Here is a 13,587-nt window from a genome sequence, read left to right as displayed (position 1 = left end):
GCTAAACTGGAGGCCATAGGCTTTCTTTATTTGTTAGCTACATTAGCTTTGCTGTTTCAGTACATTTAACCGCCATTTGCCTGCGAGCTTTTAACGATGCCTCGTCGTTGTGTTCTATCAGTTTCCAGAGATGAATGAAGTGAGTCGTGAGGAAGAGGAAGCTGGAGGAAGCGCACACCTCGTGACCTTCGCCATCCAGAACGCCGGCCTGCTCACCGGTTTTGCCATCATGCTCCTCCTGACTGTTTATTCAGGACAGATACAGCTCGGATAGCACCGAAAACGATAGACCCGACTTCACCTTTTAACCTTTAACCCCTCCCTCAATTTCAGGTTCTACCCAATGAGAAGTGAGTGCAGGACTCGGATATGAGCTCCGAGCCTCTGGTTAACTGTGCAATGTTGAAGGAACTCTGAGGAGCTGCTGATAGGCTTAAGAAGGAAAAACAAACTCTCTTTGAGCCAATCCAGATGCAAAATTACAATTTTAACTGACGTACAATATGCATTTGTGATTTTTTTTTCTCTTTTTGTTTTTTCTTCTTTAGTTATTGTCTGTTGTCTTTCACCATAATGGTCCAGTTTGAGGAGAACACTTTGATCATCTAATCTTCTAGTCTTCACTCGATCTGCTTCAGCTCCATGTTTAGTCAGTCATGTTTAAAGCTTGATGTTTTGGTTCAATGCTTCATTTGAAAAGTATTTGAAGTTTGCTGATGGTTTGACGTTTGTAGACTAGCTCTCTATCGTAAGGTAACCGTTTCATCCACAGCTCCTGATAAAAACACTGATATAAAACACGTTTTGCACCAGATAATTAAAGGTTGTGTCCTTATACTCTTTAATCTCACCCCTTGTTGTGTTCCCCTGACAAGTCGGAGATGCCCTCAGACAATTCGAAAGAGAATCTCGCAGTTAAACTGGTTTCTACAGTGTTCATGTTGGCTTCTATATGTTCTAAAAACACTGAAGAATTCCAAATAAATATGATCTTTGCTATTTCTTGTTAGCCTGCTAGCTAGAGTTATAACTTCAAATCCTCTCAAATCCTGACACTAGTTTATTTTATCCTGCTAGCTAGAGTTATGACTTTAAATATGACTAAATTATCTTGGATATCCTGTCAGATTTACTCATGTTAATCAATTAGCTAGCATTAGCAGATAATCATTTGTGGACTAAATCCGTCGCTGTCATCCGCTGATGCTAGACAGTTAACAAGAAAGCAATCTTTTATGAATAAGACTTAAATCTTCTCAGGATAGCTTATGTTAAGATGCTTACTAGCTGACCTTTTATGATTAAGCAAAATTTTCCCGCTAAATAATGTGTTTAAAAATTCTTCAGAATCAAATCAGAAATCCTGTCAGCTTAGCTGTATTAGCAAGTTGCTATCGGTATCGATTAAATGTAGGTAAGCACATGGTAATCTGCTCATTAGCCACTTGCATTAACAAAAGAACAAATTACATATAAGCATAACTCCTGTCAAGAAGAAGCTTCTAAGTAAAGTTTAAAATCCTCTTTAAATACTTAAAATCTTCTCTGAAATTCTGTCAGTAGTTGATGTTTCCTGTCTAGTTATAGTGTTATGATTTTAAATCCTGTCTGGCCGGCTCACGTTAACCTGCTCACTTACCAAATATACTTTTAAATAGAAATAGTAGTTTAACTCCTGTCAGAAATCTTGTCTTAACATTCAGTTCTCTATGTAGCCAGTGTTATGATTAAAAATTCTGTCAGGTTAGTCCATGCTAGTTGGCTAACAGATGTACATCCTTGAATATGACTTAAAATCTGTCATTAATTACTATTCTCCTTCTAGCTAGTGTAATTATTTAAAATCCTGTCAGGTTAGCCTGCTCACTAGCCAGCTAGATTTACCAGATAAACGTTGCTAACTCATGAAAGGATTTCCGACAGAAGTTAAACTTGGACTAGTAAAAGTTCTACATGTAGGTAGTACTACAATTTAAAATCCTGTTAGCTTATGTTAGCTAGCTAGCTAGCAGATAAACGTTCCTGAATATGACTTGAGATCCTGTCATTAGTTAACATTCCCTGACTAGCTAGAGTTACAACTAAAAAAACTCTGTCAGGCTCGCACATGTTAGCTGGCTAATTCCAGCGAAAGCACAAAAAGACTGAAACGACAGGGATTTGGACATTTTCTCCGAGGTTTCAAAGTTATGGGAAAACAACAAGAGGTGTTTATTAAATACTGATTTGTACAGTGGTGAAGTTTTTAAAAAAAAACAAAATATCCCCTGAAGAATTCTCCTGAACACTTCATATTCTACTTTCTTCTTATTCGATCTTTTCATCAGACGCTAGTTATCGTCTCCACGCTCATACTAATGATGCAGTTGGAATTGGTCACATTCTCATACTACTGTAGCAATGCAAACAAGCTAAATTATCACTTAGCTTAGCTTAGCTTAGCTTGTGTGGGCTGCCGTTTTCTCCCAAACATCATTCCAGAGTATCAAACATCACCATCATCATTGTGGTTTAGTTAAAGTGCAGGCACTATTGTGTGGCAATGTTTATGTTTATTTCTTATTGTATTATTTCTCAGAGAATCACAAAATCGTGTCTAGTCGACCAAATAAGAGCCTTTATTTTACGTTTGCTCCTTTTGTTCCTATCTAAGATCTAAAATTTGTTTTGTGGTTTTGCTTGTTTAGTGTTTTTTTTTCTTTTGATTTTGTGGTTTGGTGTGTTGTTGTGTCTTTGTATGAAGCGGTTCTCATGTCTCATGTTTTATATTTATTTAAAATCTGCTGTATGTATTATGTGATACACCGGAGTGTGTCTGCGTTCCTGTAATATAATACAGTAGCACTTTACGTTATGGTTCCTTAAACGGATAACGTTTAGCTAACCGCAAACCTGAGCGTTATTACATCATGAATCATGCTAACTGACGGGAAATGCCACAATTAGGCATTTTTAAAATAGTCGAGTGAAAACATGGTGTCCTTTTGCGATTGAGCTGTTGCTATAGAAACGATAACCTGCGATTTGATTTACCGATGTAAATACAATCAACTGACCAATCAAAATCGAGAGTTCAGAAGATTCGTTTGGATTTTTGACATTACGTAAAGTTAAACTTCTTGCTGAGGTTTAGAATTGAACATCACACAGAACCTTAAAGTAAAGGGAACTTGTGGAAGTGTTAAGGATTTGGTTCAGGGTCTGCATCAATGGGTCATCAGGGGTCTTTTTTTTTTTTTTTTAGATTTTGAGTCTAATTTTATAGACACTTTGTTTAAGATCTGTCTTCCAAGTGAATTTTTCTAAATTTGATTCAAAAAGGGAATCATAGTGAGATCATCACAAGTGTAGACACGATATTATAGTTCTGTTTGAAAGGGAACCGACTCAGTGAGATCACCTACAGTGACGTATCTGATTAAAAAGTTTAATCTGTGCAGAAACGTTAGCTATAAACAGGTCAAGTAACTAATACACTAGTCCATATTTGACCCTGAGCTTTCATTTACATTGACACACTTTCACGACAGTATTTTGCTTCTGTTCTCTCTTTTTTTTTTTTTTTCCAGTGCATTGAATTTCATCTCTGGAATATATATTATTATTATTATTTTTTTACTCACTAGTGGACCTGAGTTAACTGGATCAGCTTGTTTTTCACCGAGACAAAAAGTCCATCCTTCATCATCAAAAAGTACATCCGTGCTATCGAACGTAAAGAAGATTAGCGCATTACGGAAACCGTGTCCGGTAATTCTGTTCTTTACGTGGTGTCCGATGACTGTGACAGTTTGGGTGCAGGAAAACATTGAAGCTGTGGGATAAATTAGATTTTTATTCATTTGTAGTTTAGGAGATTAAATTAAATTGGGTGAAGCGATTTCACAGGATGTGTCTTGATCTTCCAACTGAATGTTTTGTTTTAGTTGGTGACATTTTGAGTCCGTATACGAACACCCACGGATGGATGTGTTTGTTTGTTTGTGATAGATTTCCATTTTTTTGTGTCGTTTAATCATGTTTGAGCATCAAGTGGTTGACAAACTTTTTTTTTTTTTACCTGTTGGTTTCAAGCCATCAATACAGTAGAATGAAAAAACATTTCAATGCAAAAGTGTAAATGATTGTTTTTACGTGATTCCAGGCTGATTGAACTTCAGGCAAGGTTTGTTCGACTTAAACAATCCTTATACCTCGTGATTAGATGTTAATTTAGGGGGCATGTGGTGGCTCAAGTGAAAGCTCTGGATTGTTGATCGGGGTTTTCGGGCCCCAGCACTGCCAAGCTGCCACTGTTGGGCCCTTGAGCAAGGCCCTTAACCCTCTCTGCTCCAATGACGCTGTATCATGACTGACCCTGCGCCCTGACAACCTCCAAAGTTGGGATAGAATTTCACTGTGTTGTAATGTTTATGTGATAAATAAAGGCTTCTATCAGTTACAGCTGAATTATTTCTAAAGCCCAGTATACCAGTGTGCTTTGCTTTAGAAGAAAAGCAGATTTCTTGCCTTGACACTGTAGACTTTTGAATCATTTGTGGCTTATTCGGACCTCGTTGTTGCTGTAAGGAATGTCACGGTGCTTGCTTTCATCTTGACATTCCTATTAAAGGAGCAGTTTGCAACTCTTTGAGGTTGATTTGCAATTCTAGTAAAACTTTTCTAAGCCATGCCCCCAGCTGACCCCTCTGTTAAATCTTCATTTGACTTTTAAGCAAAGAATTTTTAATCAATCAAATGCACTTGTGGATGCTGGTGGGGGCAGAGATCATTTCTGGGCCAGAAAGACTGAAATAAAGAAACTAGCAAGAACTTGTTACACCTCGGTATCGCGACATATTTTTCCTCAGTTCTCTTTATAAAGTCAAAATCAATTCTGAAAAAACTTTCCAAATTAATATTAAGTGATTTGCAAATTACTTGAAAACAGCGTTATGGGTTAAAATACAAAATCAACATGTTTACTTCTTTAGTTTTGTTGTTTTTCAAATGAAGGGGTCATGTACAGGAAATGTTTAGCAGCAAACATAATTGAAATCAACGTAAACGAATATTTAATAATAAATAGATAGAAGAAAATCCTAAAACACTTAAAAAGTCCCAGCAGAGAACATTTAATAAAAAAAAGTTTTGACATATTCTCTCAAGGCATTTAGTGAGGGAATTATGCCAGGATTTATAAATATTTATAAATATACAAATTAGCAAACAACACGCCCTTGTGACCTCTTATTAAAATATACAAAATATCTAATTGGTTTGTTGGCTACTAATAAACTAGCTCTGAACTTTTCTCTACAAGGTCTTGGGCCTTAAACTAGAGGACTTTCATTTTGAAATAAGACTTATCAATTCGGGTTGCCATGTCCGTGTTTTTTCCGCCATTATGCTGATTCACAGAGGAAGAGAAGGTATGATCTGCTTTAAACACCGACCCAAGAACCCAGGTCCAGATCAAGGACCCACTTCTCCTATTAAACAATGCTCATATGTTTAAATACAATATTTATAGGGGTCAGTGAATTGAAATGGAATATTAATAAAATGAAATAAATATGAAATACAATAGAATACAATTTAAATAGAATATTAATCTGGAATTTATATATTTTTCTAAAGCTGTTTTGCCTTTTTAACGATGTTAAAGTTAAAACACAATGTTGAATTTATCTGTATTTTTAATATATTAATTAACAATAAGTGTTGTGCTAAGAAATAGTACCTAGTTACAGTTACTAGTTTCTTCATTCAAAAAGTAACTCAATTACTTTGTTGATTACTTTCATACAAACACAAAACTGACTTAAACACAAAGTAATTTTTAAACACTATTTTAAACATTATTTTATAAGTCAGACCAGCTCAAAACTTTCAACGGGAACTTAATCTGGGCAATTTTGGAAATATTCCAAATTGGAAACTTTACGGGAATTTATAGAAATTTACGGGAATTTATGGGAACTTACAGGAATTTATGGAAATTATTTGGAAATATAGGGAAATTTATATAAACTATATCATATACAAACATAAACAATTTGTTTGGTAATAAGCAGACATGAATGCAAGATAATACAAATTTTAAAAATGACGTCTTGACTGATTTAATTGTAAGTAGAATTTTAATTGATTACTTCATGGAGTAACACAAAAGCATAATAAACATTATGCTGGTAATAAACATAATAAACTTAATAATTGTAATAAACATATTCCCCTATGATTGCTGTAAAATGAAAGCATCCCTCACCCTTGCTCTTCTAAAAAAAAAAAAAAAAGGCCCAATCAAAATGTAAAATAAAGCATTTTTTCTCAAGTGTGTGTGTGTGTGTGTGTGGGGGGGGGGTCATCAAATGATCTGTGCATGTGGTAACACTCCTAATTTACTGCTTATTAAGAGTTAGTAAGGTAGTTATTAAGTTTAGGTATTGGATACAATTAAGAATGTAGAATAAGGTCATGCAGAATAAGGCATTAATATGTGCTTAATAAGTACTAATAAATAGCCAATATTCTATTAATATTCATGCTAATAAGCAACTAGTTAAATGACCCTAAAATAAAGTGTTACTGTGGATGTTGTGGAAGAACACAAGTACTGTACATGCAGAGGGTTTGGCCTCAATGGCCCTCCAGTAAGCAGTGTGCTGAGGAACGTAGGGTACAAATTCAATTTAAACTGCATTAAACTGCACTTGTTGTTTTAAACATAATTATGCTGCAAGATTTTTTAACTACATTTAATTCCTTGTTATAGGCAACTCTGCATTTTTTTAAATTCCCAGTTTATTTCCATATATTCCCGTTAATGCCCATGGAAAGTTTCTAGCCTTGAAAATTCCCGGAATTTTGCAACCCTACACTTCAACCTAAATTATCTAATTTAAAAAATAACGGACAAAAGCACCATATAACGGTAACGGAGTTACTTTATTTAAAAAGTATCGGACAACCGCACCATAAGGTAACGTTAACGGAGTTCATTTATTTAAAAAATAACGGACAACCGCACCATATAATGGTAACGGAGTTAATCTATTTAAAAATAACGGACAACCGCACCATATAACGGTAACGGAGTTACTTTATTTAAAAAATAACGGACAACCGCACCATACGGTAACGTTAACGGAGTTCATTTATTTAAAAATAACGGACAACCGCACCATATAACGGAAACGGAGTTAATTTATTTAAAAATAACGGACAACCGCACCATACGGTAACGTTAACGGAGTTCATTTATTTAAAAATAACGGACAACCGCACCATATAACGGTAACGGAGTTAATTTATTTAAAAATAACGGACAACCGCACCATACGGTAACGTTAACGGAGTTACTTTATTCAAAATGCAACGCGTCACAGTAACGCGTTAATGCCCAACACTGTATATATGAATAATTATATAATAATGTTATTTCTGCAGATTTGGCAGCCAATTTATGGCTATTTTAAGAGTTAAAGAAAAACAAACTTAATTTTTTTTCTTTCTTTCTTTCTTTTTTTTTTTTACAGTTTTCGAGCACATTACAAGTTTTTTTTTCTAATGAAGTTGTATTTGTTTGTTTATTTATTTGTTTGTTATTCCTGCGGCGCTGAGCGGTTAAACTGTAACGACGCGACTCACAGAGTAAATCATTATCAACATGACCTTTGACACAATGACACGCCTCCACACACGCACGCACGCACACACACACACACACACACACACACACACACACGCACACACGTGACATACAGCTAAGTATGGTGACCCATACTCAGAATTCGTTCTCCACATTTAACCCATCCAAAGTGCACACACACCGTGAACACACCCGCAGCAGTTGGCAGCCATCACACACACACACACACACACACACACACACACACACACACACACACACACACACGCCTGATCTGAACTCGTACTGCAGAGATTACAGCGACATAAACGTTTTAAACACGGCCTTAGGGGAAATAATGTGGACTACTTCCGGTTCCTGGGTGTGTTTAGAGGTTTTAGTGTGAAGAACAGGAGGTACTTTATGGACTGAAGAAGCTCCTGTGTGAAGTTAATGTCACTGAAAATGCTGGTGTGCAGAGTGCTGAGTTTGTGTTTCATGCTGATTTTTGTGGATTTGATCTCACATCCTGCAGCAGGTGAGCACACACACACACACACACACACACACACACACGCACACTCAAACAGACACACTTACTGTACTCACTCACATTTTTTACTTCATAGTTAACTGACTTCTTCCTCAGATGTGTTTTACTGTAACCTTAGGGATGGCAAGGCTTATTCCAGCCACCATATGACACCCAAATCACGTATTATTATTATTCATTCATCCGTTCATTTCCTACCGCTTCTCCAAACTTCTCGGGTCACGGGGAGCCTGTGCCTATCTCAGGCGTCATCGGGCATCGAGGCAGGATACACCCTGGACGGAGTGCCAACCCATCACAGGGCACACACACACACACACACTCTCATTCACTCACACACACACACACTACGGACAATTTTCCAGAGATGCCAATCAACCTACCATGCATGTCTTTGGACCAGGGGAGGAAACCGGAGTACCCGGAGGAAACCCCCGAGGCACGGGGAGAACATGCAAACTCCACACACACAAGGCGGAGGTGGGAATCGAACCCCCAACCCTGGAGGTGTGAGGCCACTGTGCCCCCAATTATGATGATTATTATTATTATTATTATTATTATTATTTATAGTACTTATAATATATCTGCACTCTCTGTCTAACGAGGCATTAAAACCTGTGTGTTCTTTTAACTACGCAAAATAGTCTTCAGTTAGTGTTTTGGGAGAAGTTTATATTCACGTTTCATTGCAGTCATAACGTTTAGCCATATAACCTGTTTATCTGTCTTATGGAGACATTTGCACTGCAGGCAGAAGGTCGTGGTTATGGAATGAATCCAGTCAAAATTCATATGACTTTTCTACCAATTTCCTTTTTTTTTTTCTTTATAGTTTTGCCAGATTCACTTTGCAGATTCAGCCCTGGCCAAAAGAAATAAATATAATAGCTGAAAAAAAGAAATTTGTTAATTTAATAATAAAACCTCTGATAGTAACCTCTCTATACAACAGTAGTGAGCAGAAAAGCATGTCAGATGGCATCAGTTCAGGCTGGTGGTGGTGGTGGTGGTGGTGGTGGTGTAATGTTGTGAGGAGTGATTCTTTGTGACACAAACAAGCTTGTTCGTACCACCAGGTGATGTTTATTCCAAACTGATCCTGTGCTTTAGCTAACAGAAGAGGAACTCGATGTAGTCGTCTGCTGTTGTAGCTCATCCACCTCGAGGTGCTTTCTGAGATGCTTTTCTGTTCACCACGATTGTGTAGAGTGCTTATTCGAGTTACTGTAGCCTAGTGAACACTCTGATTGTTGTGCTTTGCTCTTCTTACACATGATTTGCCAGAATGACTCCATGAATCATCAGGTGTACATGGGTTCCTATTAAAGACCCTGGTGAGTGTGTCCTGATCGATCTTTCTCTCTTTATCCTCCTCCTCCTCCTCCTCCTCCTCCTCCAGCTCAGTCCTGTGAAGGTCGCTGTGGTGAAAGGTCGGCGTCCTGTTCCTGCCACCCGACATGCGAGACCTTACTGAACTGCTGCCCAGACGTGAAACAGTTCTGCCTTGACATCTCGCCTCACTCTGGTTCTCTTCTCGGAGGAACCGACTTTAAACTGCTTCATGTCAAATTCGCCAAGAACGTCACCCTCACCTGCAGGCACGTAGAGAGTCCGGGTTTATTATTTACTAAAGCCGTTCTTTAATGTGGAAAATGATTAAACATGACTGTGCTGAACTTTACCTTTTACTCTGTTTCTATTTATGCTTAAGTCTAAAGCATTGGTTATAAACCAATCTGCAAAAGCAGCTCCAAAATGTGATGCATCCACCACCACCACCACCACCACAGTGTAGATGATGTTCTCAGTGTGATAAGCGGTGTTGGGTTCCTAAGAAGGATGAAAGAGAATCTTTTTCCAATGACTTTTAGCAAGTTTCAATGACTTTTTTTTTCTTTTCTCATTTTCTTGTTGTGTCCTAAGTTGTTTTGGTCGTGAAGATCATCTCACATCTGCTCTGCAGATCTCTAAAGCATTTTCAGAGTTAGCTGTGGCCTCTTCGACTCATCATGTCATTACGTGGTTACAGAATCTGCGACCTTGAGACTGTAGCAGTGAGGTAAAGGCATGAGGCAGAGATGGAGGTACTGTAGCAGAGATGACATCAGAGGGACAGCTCAGGTTGGCTGTTCCTCTGATGTGCTCGTTCCTAATCCTGTCCATCATCATCACACATAAAGAGAACTTTAACATCCTCATCTCTGCTACCTCTGTCTCTGCCTAGCAGCTCCATCCTTTCGAACATCCTTCTACCAATATAACCATCTCCCTCCTGGAAGAAGGATGTTGTTGATGGAGCTCCTACAGTAGGTTAGAGGACAAGTGGAAGGCCAAAGAGTAGATATATGGATGTTTTCCCTAACGGGAAAAGCTGTATGATGATGGATAAGAACTCAGGAAAGTATTTATTTGCTGTTTTTCCACAGGCTTAAATCATAGCCAAGACGATAGATTTGGTTTATTTTTTTTTATCAGAATGGTTTTTTAAGTGGTGTGTGTGTGTGTGTTCAGGTTTAAGAATGAGATCATAACTCAGGGCTACGTGGATGAGGATGGTGTGGGTCACTGTATCTCGCCCCTGCTGTTCGAATCCGGTTGGATCCCGTTTAAGGTATCCACCGATGGACAGAACTATAACCGAGCCGGTCGATGGCTCTCAGGTCAGCCTCGCATATCAGTTTAATTTTCTGATAATCATTTGAATTCACACCGTGATGTGACCCGATCAGCTTGTTCTGTCCGGTCGATCAGTGCACCACAGTAAGCTGAGTCCGGAGAACAAGCTCCTCCTGGAGAACGGGACCCAGTGGCAGTATTACGGTACGCCGGGCGTCGGTGGAGTTCTGACGATGGAGTGGAATTCGTCTCTGATTAAAGCCGACGGAGTAAACGTTGAGCTGTGGGGCTATGACGAGTTCGGTGAGTGGAACCAAAGCATCCTTGTTATTTTGAAGAAAACAATGTTTAAATATTTAATTCCACTAAAGTGCAAACTAAATGAGGACGAGGTTCACTTCTGAGTCTGGTTCCTCCCGAGGTTTCTTCCTCGTGTCATCTCGGGTAGTTTTTTCCTCACCACAGTCTCCTCGGACTTGCCCATTAGGGATAAATATTAGAGATGAATAATAACATAATTTTAAACATTAAAATGTTGATTCTGATCCTATGCTTCTCTAAAGCTGCAGAAGAATTTCCTCCCAAAAGCAAACATATTATCAAGTAGTTTTTGTCATTTTTTTTTACCTCAAAGTTCATTTGTCTTTGTTGCAAAAGTGTCACTACGTATGTTCTTTATCTCATCTCAGGAGAGCCGTATTCTGATCAGTGGACGGCCGAGTGGAAATATCTGTACTCAGTAGGCAGGAATGTGACCAATAACGGGGTGTTCAGCTTCGTCCCGAGGCCCACTGAGATGCCGCTGGCGCAGTGGCACATGGGCAGCATGAGGGTCAGTCCGAGCACCGAACCTGACGGCACGTGGTAAGATCTCGTTCTCATTTACATTTAGTTTGTTTTTATCCTCAGCGACGTACAACGTTCAGCGACGTTCAGTTCCTTCGTTCTTTGAAGTGTAGATGGATCCAAAAGGGTTGGCTTTGTTTCGATATTTTCACAGTTGTAAAATGAAGCTGAGGGGGACACGGTGGCTTAATGGTTAGCACGTTCGCCTCACACCACCAGGGTTGGGGGTTCGATTCCCGCCTCCGCTTTGTGTGTGTGGAGTTTGCATGTTCTCCCCGTGCCTCGGGGGTTTCCTCTGGGTACTCCGGTTTCCTCTCCCGGTCCAAAGACATGCATGGTAGGTTGATTGGCATCTCTGGAAAATTGTCCGTAGTGTGTGAGTGTGTGAATGAATGAGAGTGTGTGTGTGCCCTGCGATGGGTTGGCACTCCGTCCAGGGTGTATCCTGCCTCGATGCCCGATGACGCCTGAGATAGGCACAGGCTCCCCGTGACCCGAGAAGTTCGGATAAGCGGTAGAGAATGAATGAATGAATGAAAAGCATCAAGCCGACGGTGAAGTATGATGAAATATAAAAAACTATGGCTGCGTCTCAATCCGCTCCCTAGTTCACTAGTCAGGAGTCGGCCGTTTTAAAGTCTGTCTCTCTCTCTCGATCGTGAAATACTGCAATAAAATCCCACAATGCACCTCAGAAACCAAGGAGCATCAATACTGACTTTGTTCTCTTACTGGGAATGACGAAATATTTTTTCTGAAAAAAACCTGCGATTTTTAGCTTTTTATTCAGCGTTATAAAAAAAAAAGTGTAATAAAGCTAATGAAATTTTTCTAAAAAATGTAGAGAATTTCGGGACCTTTGAATAATACAGTAGGTAATAAAGTAGTAATAATAATAATGTCTCTCTTAAACCTGCCAGAGAAATCATGTTGGGTCTTTTTCCACCTTTAATGTGATACAGAAACTGACAAGATTCATGTGAAGAATGAAGAGACACATTTTGTGTGTGTGTGTGTGTGTGTGTGTGTGTGTGTGTGTGTGTGTGTGTGTAGGAACGTGAACGCTCTGTGGACTGGAGATCATGCTCTGGCGTATCACCTGGAGGAGGCCTTCAGAAAAAATTCAGCAGCTTGGGCTCTGGAGAAATGTCTGAAGTGGGATCAGGAGGAAAAGATGATGCCCAGTTTCCTGCCTGAGATCATCGATTGCCCCTGCACGCTGGCGCAGGCCCGAGCCGACACTGGCAGATTCCATGTGAGATTGAACTAAAAGTGATCTCGATTGTTGTGCTGTATATCGTAACAGTTTGTGGAAGAGTTTTACTGGAAACATCACAGCGGTGTACAGTAGATGCTCGAGTTTCGATGTTATTTTGCAGCCGAACAGATTAAAGGTGCGGTCTCCGTTGTTTGAAAGCCAAGGTCGACATTTGAAATCACCAAAACAAACACGCCTCTAACCCAAACGGGTCCCACCCCTGTATCGATAGCTCCACCCACACATACATACGTTACCATGGCGACTAACGGAAAGAAACGTGTCTTTATCATAGCTGAAGGGAAGAACAATACGATTGTAGATAAACAAACAAGCAAAAATGCCACACAAGCATAATGATGTAAAGGACAAAGGCATATATTAGTTCTGTGTAACAAAGCAAAACCAACGTTACTCACCTATCGAGAAGGAAAAAAGCGCCTCGGCGTCTTAAGTAAAGTCGGCCACATATTCACAGGTCGGAGTTTCCCGAGTCGATAACTCCTGAGCTAAACGCTGTTACTACACAAAACGCGGTTGTAGCTGCCTCTCTACATTACTACGATAGAAAAGAGGTGTTATTTGTGTAGTAACAGCGTTTAGCTCAGGAGTTATCGACTCGGGAAACTCCAACCTGTGAATATGTGGCCAACTTCCTGCTCCTTCAGTTCTCTCCAGCGCTGGAAAGCTGATCCTATA

At 39.3% G+C, this 13,587-nt stretch overlaps 2 protein-coding genes across 6 annotated transcripts in view; both read left to right on the top strand.

Annotated features, from left to right (window-relative positions):
- slc39a14 (solute carrier family 39 member 14) overlaps positions 1 to 4,821 on the top strand; it is a 32,230-nt gene extending 27,409 nt beyond the window's left edge. For all 5 annotated transcript variants that reach the window (XM_047818063.1, XM_047818059.1, XM_047818060.1 and 2 more), the window contains one exon: positions 122 to 4,821. In XM_047818063.1, the coding sequence (XP_047674019.1) occupies positions 122 to 274 (153 nt within the window). In that variant the 3' untranslated portion in view covers positions 275 to 4,821. The remainder of the gene's footprint in view (positions 1 to 121) is intronic.
- Positions 4,822 to 7,908: 3,087 nt separating this feature from the next.
- Positions 7,909 to 13,587, top strand: part of susd2 (sushi domain containing 2) — a 35,384-nt gene continuing 29,705 nt past the window's right edge. The window contains exons 1-6 of the mRNA XM_027162919.2: positions 7,909 to 8,150; positions 9,568 to 9,766; positions 10,680 to 10,828; positions 10,920 to 11,087; positions 11,474 to 11,648; positions 12,684 to 12,885. Coding sequence (XP_027018720.2) covers positions 8,066 to 8,150; positions 9,568 to 9,766; positions 10,680 to 10,828; positions 10,920 to 11,087; positions 11,474 to 11,648; positions 12,684 to 12,885 — 978 coding nt within the window. The 5' untranslated portion in view covers positions 7,909 to 8,065. The remainder of the gene's footprint in view (positions 8,151 to 9,567; positions 9,767 to 10,679; positions 10,829 to 10,919; positions 11,088 to 11,473; positions 11,649 to 12,683; positions 12,886 to 13,587) is intronic.

This window comes from Tachysurus fulvidraco, chromosome 9 (assembly GCF_022655615.1).
Source record: "Tachysurus fulvidraco isolate hzauxx_2018 chromosome 9, HZAU_PFXX_2.0, whole genome shotgun sequence".
In the NCBI taxonomy this organism is placed as follows: domain Eukaryota; kingdom Metazoa; phylum Chordata; class Actinopteri; order Siluriformes; family Bagridae; genus Tachysurus; species Tachysurus fulvidraco.
Note: the sequence above shows the minus strand (reverse complement) of the source record. Positions and strands in the feature narration are given on the sequence as shown.